At 47.2% G+C, this 21134-nt stretch overlaps 1 protein-coding gene across 3 annotated transcripts in view; it reads left to right on the forward strand.

The window, feature by feature from the left end:
* Nucleotides 1-21134, forward strand: part of PLD1 (phospholipase D1) — a 63007-nt gene that overhangs the window by 36895 nt on the left and 4978 nt on the right. For 2 of the 3 annotated variants that reach the window (XM_063408254.1, XM_063408255.1), the window contains exons 14-26: nucleotides 95-301; nucleotides 1165-1381; nucleotides 2297-2410; nucleotides 4377-4505; nucleotides 5114-5232; nucleotides 5421-5534; nucleotides 11030-11140; nucleotides 11821-11909; nucleotides 15247-15360; nucleotides 16432-16481; nucleotides 17368-17502; nucleotides 19350-19503; nucleotides 20537-20651. In XM_063408254.1, coding sequence (XP_063264324.1) covers nucleotides 95-301; nucleotides 1165-1381; nucleotides 2297-2410; nucleotides 4377-4505; nucleotides 5114-5232; nucleotides 5421-5534; nucleotides 11030-11140; nucleotides 11821-11909; nucleotides 15247-15360; nucleotides 16432-16481; nucleotides 17368-17502; nucleotides 19350-19503; nucleotides 20537-20651 — 1668 coding nt within the window. The remainder of the gene's footprint in view (nucleotides 1-94; nucleotides 302-1164; nucleotides 1382-2296; nucleotides 2411-4376; nucleotides 4506-5113; nucleotides 5233-5420; nucleotides 5535-11029; nucleotides 11141-11820; nucleotides 11910-15246; nucleotides 15361-16431; nucleotides 16482-17367; nucleotides 17503-19349; nucleotides 19504-20536; nucleotides 20652-21134) is intronic. The other variant, XM_063408256.1, reaches the window with a different exon arrangement.

The raw sequence follows: 21134 nt of genomic DNA on the forward strand, positions 1-21134 counted from the left end.
CACCCCAAACAGCCCAAAAAGGCTGAACAGCTCTCTGCCAGGAAGGATTTAAATTTGACAGCGATGCTGAGCTCGAGTGCTGGTTTCCTCACAGGTGATGAGGCACCCGGACCACGTGTCCTCCTCTGTGTACCTGTGGGCCCACCACGAGAAGCTGGTGATCGTGGACCAGTCGGTGGCGTTCGTGGGCGGCATCGACCTGGCCTACGGGCGCTGGGACGACGACGAGCACCGCCTGACCGACGTGGGCAGCGTCAAGCGCGCCGCCGCCGTCAAGTCCGTGTCCACCGCCAACCTGGCAGTAAGTGGGGCTGCTCCAGCCGGTGGCCACCGTCAGCCACGGCGGGGCTGGGGCAGGAGGGAGTGGGCTGTGTTCTCTTCTGGGCCTAGGGCTGGGTTTTGGAGCTTAATGACAAATATGTGATGAGAGGAAGGATCTAAGCATCAAATTACTCTCTAGGGCTAGGTGCTGACAAGCCCTTGCTATGGCACAGAGATAAAAAGGATGGGTTTCCCTTTTAATAAAAGGGATAAAAGGGAACAGGAGCCACAATTTGAAGTCTGTGTTCTTAAAATCATAGAATCTTAGAATGGTTTGGGTTGGAAGGGACCATAAAGATCACATTGTTCCTGCCTCCATCATGGGCAGGGACACCTTCTACCAGACCGGGTTGCTCCATGCCCTGTCCAATCTGGCCTTGAACACTTCCAGGGGTGGGACATCCACAGCTTCTCTGAGCAATCTCTCTTTTCTCAACAAAACATAGAAATGCAGAGTAAGCACTTGCAGAGTGCTCTGAAAAGTTTGTTGTTTGTGCCCTCAGCAGCTGACTTGTTTGCTGAGCTTTCTGCTAACCTGTGTCTGTATGCAACCACATGTCTCTAAAAATTTGAGAGGTCTAGGTTGATGACAATTTCAAGGGGAGTAATAATCCAGAGTAAATTTATGGATCCAAATGCTGCTAATATTACTAGGCCTTCCTGGCGAGTGCCTCCTTGGTACAGACTCTTCCCAGAAAGTGTGCCTAGTTCCCACTGAGGTGTGTCTGTCACAGAGCAAAATGTGGCTCATGGTTGTTTCTGAGCACTGATCTGCATGAGAATCTGTAGTTAGAGGGGAACCTCTTCATACCTGACCTGCAGCCATGTCTTGTGTCTTTGAAGGCTGCAGCGGAGTCGACTGAACGTGTTTCACTGCAGCCTCAAGCTCTGGCCCCAGAGAGCCACTTGTTTGAGAGAAATGCTGATGATGCCCCAGACACATCAAAAATGAAAGGAGTAGGAAAACCCAAAAAGTTTTCAAGGTTCAGCATTTACAAGCACCTGCACAAGCACGGCATGCACCATGCTGACAGCGTCAGCAGCATCGACAGTGAGTCAAGTAAGTGATGTTAGCTCAATAATGTATATAAAGGATGTGTGAAGGTGGGTGGGTGGGTGTATGTGCACATGATTTCTAGGGCAATGTGTTCTTTGTATGGAAGGAAAGTTGACAAGTTACCTAACTATCAGAATAATAGCTGTGTGTAGTCAACATGTAAATTTGTGTCACTGCAAAATAGAGGAGAAAGGTTTTGTGTGGATTTTTTTAATGTAGCTAATTAGCAATTTTGATGAGCCATCAGATGATGTGTTACAGTGTATGTGATTCTTAATGTTTGTATTGTTGGAAAGTGTTTGTTCCTGCAAGAGAGAATCGAATCTTTCATTTTTCAACTTGGATTTATTATAACAAGCAAATGATTTCTGAATGGGATTATCCCCTCTCACAGACTAGTGTTAAAAGCCTGGTTTTAAATAAGTTCACTTAAATGGAAATATTCCAAATTTACCCACTTACTAGAGAGGAAAGTCTGTTCAACAGTTGAATATTTAAATGCAGCTTTTAATTCCCAACATTAAAGATAACTTCCGAGCTAAAATTACAGGGATCAGCTTGGCAATTGTTCCAGAATGAAATCCTTCCTGAAAGTCCTCAGCTCCTGAAGATGGGGGAACTTACTGGAATTTCTGTCCCTCCCTGCAGATCTTTCTCTTGCCTCTGGCTCCTTATGGGGGTCATGGGTGCAGTCAGCTCAGGACACAGCCATGGCTTTGTACTTCATTACATCTGTTTGGGTTAAAACCAGCTGGGTCCTGAGTTTGGCCCTTTGCCTGGCAGTCCCTTGTAATTTCAGCAAACTGACGTCTGGTTTGAGTTCCTGTCTGCCAGGTGTCTTCAGACAGGAGCAGGCACCAGGGTGGCAGAGGTGGACGTGTGTTTTTGCCATGAATAGAGCATCTTGACTTTCTGCAGGTTACTCTAGCCCCACTAGGAGCCAACCGAATATAATCCAGAGTTTAAGGCCCCATCTGAAAATGTTCCATCACCACAGTGAATCCAAACAGGGGCTCGCTGAGCCTCGGGAGGGTAAGTGGAGGAAGGCAGAGCTGTGGATCCCCTCAGGCTTTAGCTGCTGATGTTTTTGCATTGTAATTATGGTGAGAGTGAGGTTGGGTGCCAGGATCAGCCTTCGCTGCTTGTTGTTCTCCCAGCATCCTTATCCCTCCTCTGTGGGCATCCTGGCAGAAGAGCCTTCTTCAGAAACTCCAAATACTGCAGCCTAAATAAATAAGAATTAAAAACCCCAAAACAACAGCAAACAAACCAAAATCAAAAAAATGAGCAAACAAAAAATTTGCAATACTGACAGCAGGGAGCAGTTGCAGAAATAGTTCTGATTCTGGTATGTGATGATTTCAACAGCTCTCATACTGTAAAGGAAAGAGCTGTTACTGGAACTGGGGAAGTTCTCTATTGGATATTTTTAAAGTAAGCCTGATGCAAGAAGATATGCAAACAGAGAGAGGAAGCAGCAGAGTGGCTGCTGCCAGTCCTGTGTTTGGACAAAGACTTGGGTCCCCTCTTTTGCTACTAATTAAAACCAAGGAAAGCACACTCAGTTGAGTCAGGATTTGGGTGGATGTGAGCACTGAGCTGTTCCCACCTCTGGACTGGTGTTGGAAGGGCCTGTCCCAGTGTGGTACCTAAGATGCCTTTGGGTTCAGGAACAGAGTGAGGAGCAGTTCTTCAGCATCACCTTTTGTAAACATCTTCCTCTAAGGCATTAATTGCCAGGTATAAAATACTGGTTACAAAGTAGAGGAACAAAGCACTTCCATGTCCTTGTGGAGACAGTGTGCAGTCTCCCCTGTGGCCATTCATGAGTCACTGTGCAGTCATCACAGCACGTGCTGGCCTGTGTCCCACACATTCCCATCCCCACCCGGGCATTTCCAGTCAGCGATTCCCCAGCTCCACCTGGACTCTCACCAGAAGCTGGAGCTTCCCCAGGCAGCTGTGGTGCAAACCTGCTGCGTGGCATTTCTGGCATGGCTTGGCTCAGCTCGGCGGGGTCACGGCGGCGCTGGCACGGCTTGCTTTGTGTCCCCTGCTCTTGTGCTGCTGCCAGGGTGTGTTTTGTCGACTGTTGAAAGTTGGTTTTTCTGTGTTCTAAGGGGTTTTATGGTTACCTGGTGGCGTGGTGGGGTTAGGAGGAGGTTTCTGCTTGTGGCATTGCTGTATAATTACTGCATTAGTGTTTGGTGTCACAGATGAAGGCTGCTCTCAGGGAATAACACCAGTTAACTGTTTATAGTCTAGGCAAATATTTTTAAATTTTTAAGAGCCCGGAAAAAGAGTTTACTACACCAAAGTATGTGCTCTGGAAAAGGGATCCTGTTAGGAGGGAATATCCTTGCATACAATATTTTAGACCCTTACTAATCAACATGGATCTGGAATTCAGGATCCATTTGTTCACCATCTAAAATTGTATCAAAAATGACACTGCTATATGGAAAAAACCAAAATAATACAAAGAAAACCCACAATACTTCATGAGAGAACATGAACATCTCATCCTAGATAATAAATGCTACTTCTATTAGAGGAGATATACACTGCTAGAGAGGCAAAATAATAAACTCTTCAGCAGAAAAGATGGAATTAGTGCACTATTAACGTAAAATATATGAAGTATATGATGTACATGATGTGGACTGCCATATGGGAATATTTAGGTGTTACTGAACTCTGGGGAAAGGCAAATGGTTATAGAGTGATGTAGTCCAATATAAAATTCAGCATCTGCTTTTCATTTCCATAACAGACTCCTATATATAACCTCTTCTGATTGTATAAAAATACTAAAATGGGGAAGAAAAAATACTAACATATATCCCTTGAAAGTAACAGGAGGACTAGGGAGAAACCAGCTTCAGCTGCTTGGGACTGGCAGGTCCCACCAGTGCTGTTCCATGGCTGTCTCTCAGTGCTGTGTGCAATGGATGGCCATGACTTTGGAGCATGTTTTTGTTTTGTTTGCCTGGGACAGATAAAGGATCCATCCGTAGCCTGAAGACTGGTGTTGGAGAGCTGCTTGGGGAAACCAGGTTCTGGCATGGAAAAGATTATTGCAACTTTGTCTTTAAAGACTGGGTGCAACTCGACAAGCCTTTTGCTGGTGAGTGGGAGTCTTTGCATTCCCCCAAACTTTCTTCTGCCCCTTTTCAGTCTCAGATCATATTTTTCCTGCCTCCAAGCAAGAGGTAGCAAGGCTGGTTTGGTTTGGTTGCTAGGAAAAAGCAGCAAAACTCCCTTTGAGGGGTTTTAGGGCCAATTATGCTGTTGCAATCCAAGTCATCTGCCTTGAGGGTACTTGGTGCCATTCTCATTCAGGGAGACAAAAAACTCTATTTTAAAGTGGAAAAGAAACTGCAATTCCAATTTTGTTTTGATTTGAAAATTTCCAGCTACCTATCAAGACCAAATCCTTGAACTATTTACTTAGAGTAACTGAAATACCCCTATTTGAATTAGTGGATATGCAAGATTTAGCCATTAAAGAGTTGGGGTAAAATTAAAGTCCCCTTCAATAATAACTAAAGTCAGAGAAAATCTTTCAAGAAAATTAAACACTTGATCAAAAAGAAAGAAGGGTTATTTTGAGAGCATAAAGATTAAACAGGAGAGTTGTCTCAGAGAATAATGTCTCAGTCTGAGGAGGGGGACGCTGTGCTCTTCCACATTCCTTTGTCTGAGGAACTTCCACCGTGCTCCCCTGTCCCACAGACTTCATTGACAGATACACCACGCCGAGGATGCCCTGGCACGACATCTCCTCCGCGGTGCACGGCAGAGCCGCGCGCGACGTCGCCCGCCACTTCATCCAGCGCTGGAACTTCACCAAGGTGGGTGTGCGTGTCACTGCTGGGGCCACGGAGATAAGCACAGCCTTGCCTCGTCCCCCTGCCCTCTGTAGGCATCTGGTTTATATCCTCGTGTTGTTCTGATGTGTTGCAAGCATTTTTTTTCAAGCATTTTTTTCAAGCATTTTTTTCAAGCATTTTTTCTTTATCTGTTTCTTCCCCCTGTGCAGATTATGAAACCCAAATACCGGTCCCTGAACTATCCATTCCTGCTGCCAAAATCTCAGCAAACTGCTAACGAGCTGAAGTATCAGGTGCCTGAGGCTGTTCCTGCCACAGTCCAGGTGGGTGCTGATGGTCTCCTGCTCATGTGCTCCTCACAGGGCTTGTTCTGCACCCTCCCAGGAGGTTTGAATGCCTGACAGACCCTCTGCAGAGCTTGAATTATAAGATGCAAAACTCTTACCTAATTCAACTCACAGATTAGGTGATCAGATCCTCAATTGCAATAGAATAATGCAACTCTTTTAGCACAGACATTAATTTATATCTCCACCTTTGAGGTAAGGGCACTAAAGTGCATGCAGTACTCAAGTGATGGGAACACTGTGACTTTGCACAGCCATGTGGTTTAATGGTTTATTTTCTGCTGCTCTTCATCTAACACCTACCATTTGGGCTTTAAGATTGAAGAAGGTCTGATGGGTTGTGGTTCCCCCCTGAGTGTTTATCTCAGATCTCAGATCTCAGAGCAGTCTGCCAGGCCCTGACACCTTGCTCAGACGGGTAGTGGTCAGTGAGAGCCCAGCCTTAAGTGGAGTCTTGGGGCTGTTGCTTTCTGCCTTGAACTTCATCTGCACTTTATTATGCAGCCCTGCACCCCTGTGGGTCCTCTGCAGTTCCACACAGCCCAGAGTCTGATTTGTGACAATCAGTCTCACAGTCAGAATTGCCAAAATACCTCTGTTAAAAGCCCAGTTTGCTCTATCAAGTGCACATACTTGAATACTGCAGTTACCCAGCAGAAATAGGAACTTGTTGAAGAGTACAAAGTCAGAATAGTTATGCTGAAGCAGCAAAACCATTGTGTGTCTCTGTGGATGAAAGATGTATGAAGTAAGAGCAGTTAGACCAAAACCAGGAAAAATGCATGACTTTGCTCTTTGTAAGGAGTGGTCTGCCCAGATGACAGCACTGCTTGGGGAAGCTTAGTGAAATAAGATGCTTTTTTCTGGGTTTGTGGGTTGCCAGGGCATTGTCTGCTCCTCTCTGTGTGGTGTGAGGGATGGGCAGCACAGGGATCTGGTGTCGGGGGTCTGGGGTGTTTCACATCAGCCTGCAAAGCAAGGCTCCCAGCTTGCTGGGAAGTAGTCCCCTTCAGGCATCATCCTGTTCCCTGTGGCTGGAAATGCCTCCCTGTCTGTCTGACACCAGCTTTTTGGGAAATCTTGTACTCATGGAAGTGATGGGGCTTGTGTCCCCTGAGCATGCTGTAACCACAAGATAAGCCACAACTTCTAAATCACGGGGTTTGCTGTAGCAAAAAGTTAAGCTCTACTGATTACAGAACTGGAAGCAGTTCCCAAAGGAGAAATTAAACTGAAAACAACGTAGATCCAGCCTCTCTTCAGTCCAGCTGCAGAGCTGCTGGCTAGCTCAGAGCATAAGGCTGTGGGAGAAGGGGATGGAGCTCAAAGGTGACCACAGACTCCGGTGCTGAGTGATGGGTGAGCAGTTGGAAAACCAGCCTGGCCACCACGTTGCTGAGGCATTGCAAAAAACTGATACATCCAGGAAATGAGGGGCTGCTCTCAGTGATGCCATAAACAGCAAAAAGAGAGCAGGTTTGTCTAGTAAATTATTCATTTGAAACTACCTCGCTCATTTCTTATTTATGGATCTGTCAAAATAGCCCTGCATGTAGACAGATAAATAAAACTACATGATATTACGCTGCAAATGTGTTGTCCTAAAATGTACCAGCCTTCTCAGTATGAGAGAAAACTGGTGGGGAAGAGCATTTGCAATGCCAAGCCTGGTGGAAGCAGTGAGGGGGGCTCCTCTGCTCAGGCTGGGGCACCCTGCCTGGGTGCAGGCCCCCAGGCTGCTTCAGTTGGGTTGTGATTTCTGGGTGACCTCCTCAAGCTCCAAGGCAGGGATTTCATGCACATAGTAAAATTTTGACTGTCTCCTCCCTAATGCTCACCTTGTCCTGGTTTCCCGTGGTCCCCAGGTGACACAAGTGCCCTGAGGGTCCCTGAAGTCCCACTATGAATCCACAAGTGACTCAGTCTCTCCTCCTGACGGAGGTTCCAGATTTGGCTGCTGTAGGAAGTGGGGGGATCTGCAGCCTGGATCTGAACTCCCCCTCCTGATGGCCTTTTTTTGAAGCTCACAGAGTGTGCATCAGGGCATCCCTGTGTGACTTCTCCTTTTCTTCAGGGACAGAAATATCAACTTCTTGTCCATCCAGCTTATTCATTTTGGATCAGAGGGCTCAGGTGCTCTCATCTCCTCTCAGTGGTACAGTTCTGTACAGAAATAAGCAGATATCCTAAAATTTTTTACCAAGTTTTTATCCAGAAAAACTAGAGCAATATTCTTGTACTTCTGTGTATTGAATCCTTTGGCTGGCCAGCAGCCAATCCCCTGTTATCTCCATTTAAGTACTGTGTAGGGATTTTATAGGCAGAAGTTACTGCCCCAAGGTGAAATCTGGCATCCCAGGACTGTCCTTGGCTGTGGGATGATTGAGGAAAGCCTGGCTGTTGGGTTTCTTGTTCCCAACCTTGTTTGCAAATCTGTATTCAACTGTGGGCAGATCAGAGGAAGGGAAAACACAAAGGATCCGTGGGGATTGCAGTGTTGCTGCAAGCCCAAACCATTGACCTGTCAGCAGCAGATTCCAGCCTCATTGTACCATCTGGTTTTGCTCTCCTCTGTGAGAGGAGAGGAGTAGAAAAGCATTTCTGGGAAGATAGAGCACTGACAAGGGCTTTCCCCTGGGCAGGGAGGATGAATGCAGTGTGTGTGGGAAACACGCTGTGGGGTACAGGCTGGGAAGGAGGAAAAGGAGTCAGGCATGGTCTCCCATCCTCTTTTATCTGAACTTCGGGGCTTTGCTTGCAATAAGCAACTCGATTTTTGCAAGAGCACATTGATTCTTGCAAGAGTCAAACAGAGATCTGCCAAAGGCAGTGCCAGATTTTTTTCCACAATTCCATCTCCCTGTTTCCACTCCAGAGTTTGCAGTTATCTGCCAAAGCCAGTGTTGCAAAAGATGTGATGTGGTGAGGCAACATCCCATTCCTCATGGAAATGCAATGAAAGTTTAATGCTCTGGCAGCAGCTGACGCCCTCACCTCTTTGAAGTCTGCATTGTTCAGGGTTTATGCACTAGCCCTCAGCAAACATCACATTTATTACCCTTGTATCAGTTAGAGAAGTTAAAGTGATGACAAACTATTGAGAGGCTCAAGGGAGGGGCATGGAGACTCCAGCTCTGGATGGGAGGAGCTCTGCTGGGTAGCATGTGGCCTTTTCTCCCCAGGAAACAGGCTGGATTTCAACCAGCTACCTTTAAATACCTTGACAAGAAAGAGAGGTGTCCAGAAGTGTGAGATGGAACATCAGTGATAAGGGAAGGGCTGTGTAGCAAACTTCCAGGTGTGGGTATGTGTGTCTGTGAGTGCCACAGCTTTGTCCCTGGGGGATGCTGCCTTGGTGGCATTGTCCTGTCCCTGTGGCTGCAGATCTGTTAAAAGCAACTTTATTTTGAGGAGGTACAATATGAAACACTTTATACTCATTCTGCTGTCCTATCCAACATTTTCTGACACCTCTTCTTCCCTTGGCAGGGGGATTTGAGGTTGTACCTGATGGGAGCTTTTTGGGTGGTGCTGTGCCAGCTTTTTGGAATTAGCCATGACACATTGGTCTGGTATGAGGCAGAGGGATGAGGCACTGTAGTAGAGGCAGCCCAGGGTGTGGAGTGAGTTGGGGTGCCAGTTATGTGAGGAGGAACGTAGGGAAGGGCAGGGGGATGATGCACTGGGAAGTCATGGTGCTGGAAAAAGGTGGTCCTGAGTGATGGTTCTGTTGTGTTAACTAGCAAAAAAAAAAAAAAAAAAAAAAAAAAAAGTCGAATATCAGCTCTGTGCACTAGAAAGGTACAATCTGCCACTTTCTGAAGTGCAGTTCCAGATTGCTGTGCTGGTGAGAATGGAAGTGAAACCCAGTCCAGGCTGTGTATGGAATAATTGGCCTGCTTTCTACCAGAAAAACTGTTTTTTCTGTTCTTATTAATGCTAGTAACCGCTTATTAATGCTAGTGGTGGAATTTTGTTCAAGATCTCAGTCTGCCGGGCTGCTCAGTGTTCTTTCAGCAGGGCCCAGCTTGGGATGACTGGGAACACTCAGCCTTGGCTTTGTAAACCAAATGAGCGATTAAAAACCTTTGGGAATGATCAGCATGGTCTTCCAGAGGTTTATGCATGCAAAGGCAGCTGTTTGGCACTGCTAAAGGTTGTGACAGCCCTTGTATTCAGGCTGAGTCCCTCACTCCAACATTTGTTACCCCAATATACTCAGTTAGAGAAACTGCAGAGTGCACCCTGCTGTTGGCCCAGAGAGCAGCCAAACTATGAGGGGTGCTGGGCCTGTTTTTTACTGGGAAAAACAGATATGGAAGAAAGCTGTTAGGTGAAAGAATTAGCTCAGGAGTCATCTGCTGTTTAATTCCAGTGGCCCCGAGGGCCACCTCCAGAGATGCTCTGGAGATGAGAGGATTGGTTTGGTCGATTCCCAAGAGATCAGAATTTTGCTGGAATGGAGATTTCACAGATCTCCAGCCCCTGGGTCTTGTGGTGTATGGAGCTGGCCCTGAGTTCCAGTATAATGGTTATACTGAGATATTTTAAGGCTATTGTTTCAATGTTTTTGTCTCTTAAAGAGAGAGGCTGATAAAGAGTAACTATTCTCCCAAGCACATACTCTGCCAACACTTAATTAAAAACTACATTTCCATCTAGGAAAGCATCACTTGGGGCGTAGTGTGGCTGCCTTTGACTCAAAGTGCAGGAGCAGGAGGTGCCACAGCATCTCTGGCTGGGGGGCACGGGATGCTGACTGCTGTGGGGCTCGCTCAGCTTGGCCCAGAGCACAGACAGAGGTTTTCTCTCATGTTGGTTTGGTGTTCTTGTGCAAAAACTGTGGGACAGAGGGGCAGGACGCACCCTGGCAGTCTTCAGGAATCTACTTCAAAAGTGGGTTTCCAGTAAAAACTAAGAAATAAATGTGGGCAGCTGAACTAAAAGTTTTAGAAGTTATATCATCACAAATGGGATGGCTTGTGCAAGAATTTGGCAGAAGAAACAAATGACCTCGAATGCTGAGGATAAAGGCACTGCCTGTGTTATCAAACTGACTGTAGGAATCTGTACACCCTCCCTGGTGGAAAAACACCCTGTCCCAGCCAGGGACCACCTTTAAAGTGCTGGAGATCACTGATGGGGATGTGCATCCCTAATGCTTGGAAAATTAGGTTGTTTTAAAAGCAGTTTATCATAAAACCTTAAGCAAGAACAAGCATCTGGAGCTGCTCAGGTGGGAGAGGGCAGTAGTACAGCAATGGAACAGGACTCTTTTGTTTTTAATCAAAACATTGCTGAGCATGAACACTATTTCTGAATGACCTTTCTCACAATTACAAATGCAGTATAAACGTTGCACTTATTTACTGAAAGCCTGTGCCAGGGGAGAGCTTTGCCTCTGGGATAGTTCAGGTGCCATGGTGCTGTTCTGGCTGCACAGAGCTGAAGGTGTCTCTCCTGCTTTCCAGGTGATCCGCTCTGCTGCTGACTGGTCTGCTGGCATTAAATACCACGAGGAGTCCATCCACAAAGCCTACATCAGCGTGATAGAGAACAGCAAGCACTACATCTACATAGAGGTGAGCAGCAGGGAGGGGAGGCAAGAGGGTCCTGATGCTCTGGGCATGGCTTGTAGCCATCAGGAGGGTAATTACTTCTTGAGGTTTGGTCCTAAGTTTTTATGCATATACACAGATCTATTACCTTCAGTGGTCTTCAGGCCAGACTGATGGCTGTGTACCCTGACAGCCACTTGACCACGAGGTGGAAAAAAGTAGACCTCTCCTTTATAAGGCTCTTTGCAAAATTGCCAGCAGCTTTCATGGCCTGTGCAATAGTCTCCCTGTCCCCTTTGTGGCTTTGCAGTGTCCCCTGTGCCTGCCCAAACCTCCCACAGCTCTCACAGGGCAGCTCTTCATCCACGCAGCCCTCAGCTGCAGCAATCTCTTGTGTCAGAGTGACACTCAGTGCTGGCTGAATGGAGATGCTGTTTCTCCTCTTCTTTTTTTTTTTTTTTTAGCCTCTTGTTAGGTTGCTCTTTACATGAACTTTCTAAGGAGTGTGATTAATAAGGATGAATTCATTCCCTAAGCAAGCACAGACACACATATCATTTAATCATAATTAAAAAAAGGCCTCCACTCCAATGGCACACAAACCCAGCTATCTTTAGTTCCTCTTGGTCTGAAATAAAGCATGCAAATATTTTGGGCTGGTTGCTGGCAGTGTCTGACAGTAGCTTTGCTTGCTTTTCCTGCAGAACCAGTTTTTTATTAGCTGTGCTGATGACAAAGTCGTCTGGAACAAGATCGGTGATGCGATTGCTCAGAGGATTCTTAAAGCTCACAGGTAACCTGTTCTGAATGAGGCAGTGGAAGTATTCAGGTGCATTTCCATGGTGTGGTGCAAAAAATAACCCCTCAGTGGGCACAGCTGGAGAGTAGCTGTGCCAGCCCAGAACTGATGGGGTCGAGCACCTCCATGTGCAGCACTGAGACTCCTGAGTGGTTTCTTTGCATCCAGAATGTGATTTTCTGGACTTACCCCAATGTAAATGTATTTTTAACTGTGGAACTTGTTTAAAGGCAAGTCTTTTGTGCTCTGGTTCGTTGACACCTCTGCTCCATTGCCAACTTGCCTGGAGCTGGGTGGTCAGGGTGAACTGGGATTTGTGGTTTATTTAAATTTTCTAGAGAGGAGCGGCTTCAAATTGGGGAAGCAAACACATTTTGATGATTTGACTGCAGGGTTCTGCTATTGTTTGAATAACTTTTTCTAGTACATGCTGGAGGGTGTTCACCACCTCCAGTCTTTGCAAGAGGACCATTTTTTGTTCCTGGATGGATTTAATCCAGTTTTAGACCCTCCTTCAGCACACCTAACCTGTGTTAATATTAATGCCACAGGTAGTGGCTTGTCTTCACTTTGATCCTGGGCAGCCTTGCTTAAGGTTGCTCCCCTGGAGTCTCTTTGAGACATACATTTCATAGTATAAAACTGTACCCTGCTGCTGCTCAGCTGATACACAGGAAACTCTCTAAACTTTGCCCTTTCATCTCTCATGGGCTTTTTTGCCATGCACAGAGATGTTTTCTTGCATGGATTATTTTTTCCATATTGTAATTGTCCAGAACTCTGCAGGGTCTGTTTTTCCAGAGGTCCTCTCTCCAAGGTTGCAGGAATTTTGCTCTTTTTTGCACTTGAGCTTGGAAATTCCCACTTGGGTAAAGGCACCTAACCTGAGACAGCCACCAGAGTGCAGGAGAGGTCTGCAAGGCCACAGGAGCTGCCCTGGGCCAGGCTTTGTTCAGAGCACTGTGGAAAGAAGAGCACTACTGAAACATGGAGAGCCTGTGTGTTATCTGCCGTGCCATTAACAACAGGGTGGAGTTGCCTGTGATCTGTGTGAGCTGCAGGGAGTAACCCCAAAAATTGAAATTAGCTAAGTATGAAAAGATGGGATGGATTTTGTCACCTGTGGTAAATGAGGAGCAGTGCCAGGGCTGCTGGAAATGCTGTTGCTGTGTTTGTGTTGCAGCTTTGAGGCTCAGAGGCAGCTGGACAGAGCATCCTAAGGCACCTTCCAGTGCCTAAAGGGGCTAGAGGAGAACTGGAGAGGGATATTGGAAAAGGACATATGTGATAGGACAAGGGAAAAAGACTTGGAAGTGAAAGAGGATTAGATTGGATACTGGGAAGAAATTCTTCCCAGTGAGAGTGGTGAGGCCATGGCACAGGGTGCCCAGAGAAGCTGTGGCTGCCCCATCCCTGGAAGTGTCCAAGGTTGAATGGAGCTGGAGCAACCTGGGATAGTGAAAGGTGTCCCTGCCCATGGCAGGGGCTTTGGAACTGGAAGAGCTTTAAGGTCCCATGCACCCAAACTGTTCAATGATCCTGTGATCTCTGTGCTGATTGATGTCCCCCTGGAAAGCCACTCTGGATTGCCTTTCCTGCCTTTGGGAAATGACTACCACAGGCCCTTTGCATCAGTGGCCTGCTGTTAGCAATGCTACTGAGGCAGCAGCAAATGCTCCAGGTAATCTGTTAAGGTTTTCCTGTTAAATAAAGTTTATGTAAGGGGTGTCATTCTGTCCAGATCCTAAAAGTCTATCACAAAAGGGGGTCACACAGATTCTTAATGAGCTAGTTCCAGATATGATGCTCCCTTCTGCTTTACTCCAGTATTGTGCTGGCTTAATGTTGGCGATTTCTAACTGAATATAAGGTTCAAATTCTGCATTACCTAAGATTAAAAGTAAATTCAGACCTAAATGGTTTGTACCATGATGCTGATTTTCCAAACTGCCCCAGGAAACCAGCATTTAATTATAAATTAAGGTCTGTAGTGAGCTTGTATACTTCTCACTCTTCCAGACTAAATATTTTCTACTGATGTTATTAATAACGTTCTTTTCTTGGTTTCCTCTTTTTCATGGGTGGCTCTCTAAGCAGTTTAGTAAACATTGCCCTTACACAAACAAGCTGCTTTTTGGGGAATGCTTTTGTTGGTAGACCTTTCTCATGATACAAACAGACTTGGTTTCACAGTCTCTTATGTCTGGGTAAGGCCTCTTTAACTGTTTCTGAGCTCTGCTGGCAAACCAGAGCCAGCCTGCAGCACCCAGAACAGCTGAGGGAAGCACTGAAGGACACACAGGTCCTCACTGCCTCCCTCCCAGCTCGGATGGGACCCCAGTGCTTCACAACTCCCACACCCCTAAATTCCCAGGCATGGCTTGCCCGAGGAAGGAGTCCTTCTAGCAAAAACTGCAGACTGGCTCATCCTCAGAGTGCTTTCGAAATGGTTGTGTGCAGATTAAACTGTGTTTGCCATCTAGTGGCAGCATCCTTCTGTGGAGCATTACCCTCGTCCTTCTCTTCTCCTCCTCGGGGACAGAGCAGGGAATTCCCAGCACTCAGGGGCACCTGGAAAGTGCTCTCAGAGCAGATGCACCTGGCATTTGTCAGCAGTGGAAACCCAAAGGCAGCTTTGAGAGAAGCCCCAAGCAGTGCCACAATAGTAGCTTTTGTTCTGAATGGGATCATGATTAGGGTATGGATTGGTTTGGAGAACTCTGGAACTGAGATTTGTGGGTGCTGTGATGTATCAAGGACATACTTGCCTTCCCCAAGTGACCAATGTTTTGCTTGTGCCCTGAACTTTTTCCACCTTTTGTGGTGTTTCTGTCTTCTGCAAACCAGGAGGCAGTGGGAGTGTTGGGTTAGGTTTGGGGTTTCTGCCTGTGATAGCTCTGTCAGCTTTGCTGTGCTCTGCCAGGCAGCTGTCCACACCAGTCTGCACCAGTATTAGTGTGACTGGGCTATTGGGGTGCCCAAACAAACTTTATAGTGGCAAACACAATCTGAAAAATCCTTAGCCTGCCTCTGAATTTCAGTAAAAATGTGGGTTTTTTCCTTTAGCTTCTTTTGTTATTTGCTGAGAGTGAACTATTCCCTCTGCTCCTGAAGGAGCACTCCCAGAAGTTCTGATGGCAGGTGATGATATCCTGAAACTGGAGATGCACTTCACACTTTGCTCCCTTAAAATCTGTCTGGTGGCCTTGGATGGGAACCAAGTCGGGCATCTCGGGGGAAGTGAAACTGAGGGGACCTTCCCAGGCTGATGTGACCTCCCCAGGCTGATGTGACCTCCCCAGGCTGATATCCCCTCTCTGTGGTGTTCCAGGGAGAACAGGCGGTTCCGGGTGTACGTGGTGATCCCGCTGCTGCCCGGCTTCGAAGGGGACATCTCGACGGGCGGGGGGAACGCGCTGCAGGCCATCATGCACTTCAACTACAGGTACCACAGGCAGGCTGGCACAGAGCCCTGCACACCTCCACTGCTGCCACCTGCCATCAGAGTGACCAGCAGGGACGGAGCTTTGGGCAGCCTGATCTTGGGGAAGGTGTCCCTGCTAGAAATGGAGCTAGATGAACTTTAAGGCTCAACAACCCAAATCATTCTATGATTTGTTTTCCACTTAGCTGATTAAATCAGACTTGCTGACCAAGATTTGTCTCCAAATCTGCCTTTTTGGCTGATACTTGGCCTGGCTTTGCCCACTGGTCCCATGCAGGCAATGACATCTTCCCCAGTGTGATTTCCCTGCTCCAGGGTGGATGTTTTGGGGGGCACTTGTAGCCTAGCAGGTCTCATAGGAAGGACTGATATGCAGCAGGGTAGTCCTTGTGCTGGCAAATGTAGAAAAAGGCAAAATGGCCCAAGATGGTTTTACTGGAAAGCTGCTATGTTATGGTATGGACAGGGCACAGTGCAGAAACTGCTGCAACCCTCAGAGTGAAATCCCCTTTGTCTGCTGGCCTGCAGGGGTCCTGCTGCACCTCCAGGAGGATGAGTGGGGCAGGGGACACAAGCAGATGGAAAGTAGCACATCCCCCTGAGCCTTGTGCCTGAGCTTCCTCCTGCAAGGGCAACCAGAGGAAATTGCCCATGGGTTGGTTGGTTCTCAGTGGAATTCCAGCTGTGGCTTTTCCAGCCCAGCCATAATCACACAAACTCGCTGACCCAGTGTTCTGCACGTGTTGATGTTTTTCTTAACACGATTTCACATCCAGGCCTGGCACAGGGGATAGCAGCCCTGCCTGTCACACATTTACAATCATTGCCACGTGCTCTAGAAGGCAGAGTGCTCCCCAGCTCCTCCGTGGGTTGGTATAAGCTCCTTTTGGAACATGAGCAGTCTTTGATGTAGTAACAGTCATTTGGGAAAAAAAATGTGCTCTGGAAGCACCCTGTTTCTCCTGCTGTTTGAGAGGCCTCTGTGTTAGTGATTTACCCACCTGGTTCTGCTCCAGCACATGCTGCTGTCTGGAGCCACGGGGTGCTGAGGGCTGCCTACCTTTTTTCCAGGACCATGTGCCGAGGGGAAAACTCCATCCTGGGCCAGCTGAAGGCAGAGGGTAAGAACTTTATTCCTCTCCTCTGTGTTGTTTACTTTGGATGCTGCTGTTTGAGGGATGCATCAGTAACACATAATGCAACACATGGTACAGGCTGATGGAGCTGTGACCTCCTCCTGGCCATCCTCCCGTGGCGAGCTCTGTCGGGTCACACAGGCCATGGCCACTTGTCAGGCTCCAGCCCCGATGCAGAGGAGGGGAGCACCCCAGGGAGGAGCACAGCACAGTTGCAGCTGCTCAGGATTGTGTTATTTGGAAGATGGCCTGAGCAGGGTCACGCTGCTGGGAGCCAAGAGCCCTCAGCCTTCCCTGTGGATCCCATGCAGGGCTTGTTTCTGGCAGTTGTCAGATGTGGAGAGAAGAACCTGCCTAAGCAGGAGGCTGTTTCCTTGCCATGAGGAATCCTGCTGGAATTTGCTCTGCTGGGAATCAGAGCTCTGTGAAAACCCACACATCACAAACACTAGGACCGTGCATAATGCCTCATTTGTTCTAGGTCCTGGGGTAAATCTGAACTGCACACAAGTGCATTAGGACACATTTGCCATACTGAGCATGGACAAAACACCTGCTTCCAGCCTCCTTTCTGCAGGATCTGCAGAAAAACAGTCTCATAGTCCACCTATTGTGCTGTGCCCAGGAGACTGGAGTCATTTCTCACTGAAGTGGGAATTGCTGAGCAGGTAGATCAGAGCAGCACAGTGAGCTCACATGCAAAATTTCAAGACTATTTTTTAAAAAAAAATATTTCTGATATCTGTTCATTTATAATTTTTTAAAACTCAAAAGTGAACTGTTACTCATAGGGATCTTCATGTAAACAAGGTCTTTTTTTTTCTCTTCTACCTCCCTCATCCCCTCAGTTTTCTTGTCTTTTAATTTTCAGTTGGAGATAAGTGGATAAACTACATATCATTCTGTGGCCTTCGAACATACGCAGAGCTGGAAGGAAAACTGGTCACGGAGCTCATCTATGTGCACAGCAAACTGCTCATTGCTGATGACAACACGGTTATAATCGGTGAGCAGGGCTCCCAGGAGGGGTTTGGGGCTGCATCACTGGGTTATACCTGGATCAATCCCTTCCCATCCCCGTGCCCAGTGCAGGCTGCAGTGCCATGGGCTTTTCTATGTTGTCATTTCTTTCCTGAGAAATATTTTGCTGTTTAAAAAAAAAAACAGACGCACAAACCAAGCTCATAAATTCTTCAAGAGGGAAGAAAGGATTCAGAGGGCTGTCATTTAATTTGTTTTTCAAAAATCTTTTAAATCTGTGTGTAACCGTGAAGAGAATCCCAGTGCAGGGAATATTGTCCATCTGTCTTGTATCAAACTCTGCTCTAGCAGGAAGACTTGTGAGACTTGTCATCTGTTCCTGAAAGAACAGAATGTGCTGTAAAATTTGGAAGGTTTGGACAACATGTGTCATGTATCAGCTCCATTTCCTAAGAATGGGACAATATGCTATAGGGAGTAATAGATATCATTTCATCCTCTTTTCTTACCATATTTATTATGAGAACATGAAGCAAAGACAAGAGAGTTCAGGCTCAGAGCTCTACACTGCAGCAGAATTTCAGCCTGTTTCTTGAAAGAAGCCCTATTTGAGCTGTTTTATCAGCAATAAAAACTTTACCAATGAATACCTTAATACCAGATTTTACAAGACTCAAAATATTCCCTCCCTTCAAAGCAGTGGTCTCAGATGACCTGTGGTGAGGTTTGCTCCTCTGTCACCTTCTCCGGGGCCAGATCCTGTCTCCAGTGCACAGAGTGGCTCTGAGGTGGTTTGATATCACAGCAGGAGTTGTGTTGTTCCATCTGGGATCATCTGGGGGCCTGAGGCAGCTCTTAGTTTTAATTTTAAGTTTTAATTGCCCTGGTTTCTGATGTCTGTGTAGGACAGAGGAACCTGTCTGGGGCCACAAAGCCTCAGCTGGTCTCCAGCAGATCCCCCTGAATGACACAGCAACCTGCTCTAGTGGAAGGTTTCCCTGACCATGGCAGGGAGTTTAAAATGAGAGGAGCTTGAAAGTCTTTTCCAAGCCAAACCATTCTGTGGTTTACCCAGAGAGCCCATCCTGCCTCAGGTAACTGGGTATCCAAACCAGATGCAGTTCAGACCTTTGAAAGCTGTGGCTCCTTCAGCAGAAGCATCTGGGAAGCTGCAGAAAGAACAAACTTTGAAAATATTTGCCTGGGCTTGGCTGTGATTTAATCTTCTTCCAAACTGTTGAAGCCTGCAAAAATTAGTTGGGTTTTTCTTCTCTCCTCCAACTCCTCTCAGGGTCTGTGTTTCAATAAGGAAGCCCCCTGGTTGATGCCTGGAACGGGTTTACCTAGAAACAGAGGCCAGGCAAAGTTAAAATTACAAAAGCAGATATATTTATTGAAGGAACATTAAGGGCAGACAAAGCTTCCCCAAGGGGCTACACCTAAAATGGACAACGAGTTTCTAAGACAGATATAAGTCTGGTGTATTTGTGCATCAGGCTAATCCTCCAATTATAGCATCAGGTAATGAATATTTACTCCCAATTTGCTCCCCAACCTGATTCACTTCTGTTTATACTTTTTGGATCCTGAGGCAGAGGGTGTCCATAGTTCTCAGGCTTAGAAGGATCTGACCAAAACGTGAAGAGAGCTTACTAAGTAACACTCTATGTGGAGTTCAGAGTTCCACGCTAATGCAGTACAGGAAATGAAAAATATAAAGGCTAGAATCTTAAGGCATCAGGTTGGGGTTTTACCTGCTGAACCTGTGGATGGTTCCCCATGGAGCCGGGGGTGGCGGGGGTGACGGAGGGCGTGCAGGAGCACCCGGAGCAGCAGGGAGACATCGCCTGTGCCTGGTTCTGCCCTGCCCAGGCTCTGCCAACATCAACGACCGCAGCATGCTGGGGAAGAGGGACAGCGAGATGGCCGTCATCGTGCAGGACAGCGAGCACGTCCCCTCGCTCATGGACGGGCAGGAGTACAGCGCCGGCCGCTTCGCGCTGTCGCTGCGCCTGCGCTGCTTCAGGTGGGTGCGGGCACCGCGCAGGGCACGGCAGGGCCCGCTGCAGGCTCTGCTCTGCTCAGCACAGTCACATCTGCCACTCCAGGAGGCTTCATTTGGGCTGCTCCAAACGCCCTGACCAACAGGGTGGCGGGTCCTATTCTGACTGTCAGGGTTTCTAGGGTTTTTGCTGTTGTTTTTGAGGGGGTTCTTGGTTTTTTGTTTGTTTACTTTTTCTTTTTCTTTTTTTTTTCTTTTTTTCTTTTTTTTTTGTACTACATTTCTATTTTTAATATTCCTAGTAAAGAACTGTTATTCCTATTCCCATATATTTGCCTGAAAGCCCCCTTAATAGCAAAATTATAGTAATTTCGAGGGAGGAAGTTTATATTCTCCATTCCAAGGGAAGCTCCAGCTTTCCCTGGCACACACCTGTCTTTCCAAACCTGTCTTTCTTTATGGCACCAAGGGCAGGCTTGCTCAGCCTTAACCTGGCCCCACAGCCTTTCAAACCAATGGGGCTGCCACTGCCTGCCCAGGTTTAGCTCTGCTTGGCCTGGACTTAGCTCAGGTTCTGCTGCTGTTTCACTGGCCTTCCTCACACTGCTCCTGCCCACACCTTGATAGCTTGATTTTAAAATTATTTTGCTCCAGCATTTTGGTAGCACAGCTCATGAAACAACTGATATTTCCCTTGCAGATCCTGTTTGCATACTCTCTCAATCTTGTGTGGCAGTGTCACTTTTTAATAAAAACTTCTTTGCTGGGAGCAGCCATCTGGCCCACAGCATGGCCATTTTTCATTTAAGGCCCTTTCTTTTTCCTTTTTTTCCTCCCCCCACCTATTTTCCATCTGGACAGTTACTGCACAGAGGAAAAGGAGAAAATCAAGCAGCATTAGAGCTGCCAGATTATCACAGGGGATGGGAGTGGGAGGGTGCTGGGAGCACACGGGATTTGGCAAGCCCCAGGGAAACTCCTTATCTCCTGGCATTTATCAAGAGGGGAGTGCCCAGTGCTTCAGGCTGTGTGAGCAACCATCCCTTTGTCTTTTCAGGGTTGTCCTTGGCGGCTCGGATCTCAATCCAGAACACCAGGATCCCGTCTGTGACAAATTCTTCAAGGAGGTGTGGATTGCCACGGCAGCTCGCAATGCCACCATCTTCGATAAAGTGAGGAGCACAGCAGCTTCCCCTCCCTCCATCCCACACAGAGGCAGCAGATGCCAATGGGAGAAGCAGTAGAGGGAGGGCAAAGAAAGCAGGTCCAGCTCCTGGGGTTGGACCTTCAGAGATGTTTTAAAGGAATGAGATGCAAGAGTTGTGAACAAGAAACTGGAGCTGTTGCATTCTCAGTGTGGCAGCACCCATGAGGGCAGCAGATCAGATTTCTCCTTGTGTTTGCATCAGCTGTAGTTCCAGTGAATGGCCGTGGTGTAGTTACTACTTGTAATTAGCCACAGTGTAACTGGAGTAGAAGCAAACTTTACTTCTGTCTTTTAATGAGCTTTTGCAGTGATCAGAAAAGGCCCTGGAGCTTCCCCTCTGCCTGCTCCAGCTTCATCGAGGACAGGCACATAACCTCTTCCCTCTCTGTTCTCTGGGCAGTTAATTCAGTCCCTCCCATCCTGGGGAATTTGCACTGTATGCTTTGGT

The sequence above is a fragment of the Prinia subflava genome, chromosome 11 (assembly GCF_021018805.1).
Source record: "Prinia subflava isolate CZ2003 ecotype Zambia chromosome 11, Cam_Psub_1.2, whole genome shotgun sequence".
Classification (NCBI taxonomy): domain Eukaryota; kingdom Metazoa; phylum Chordata; class Aves; order Passeriformes; family Cisticolidae; genus Prinia; species Prinia subflava.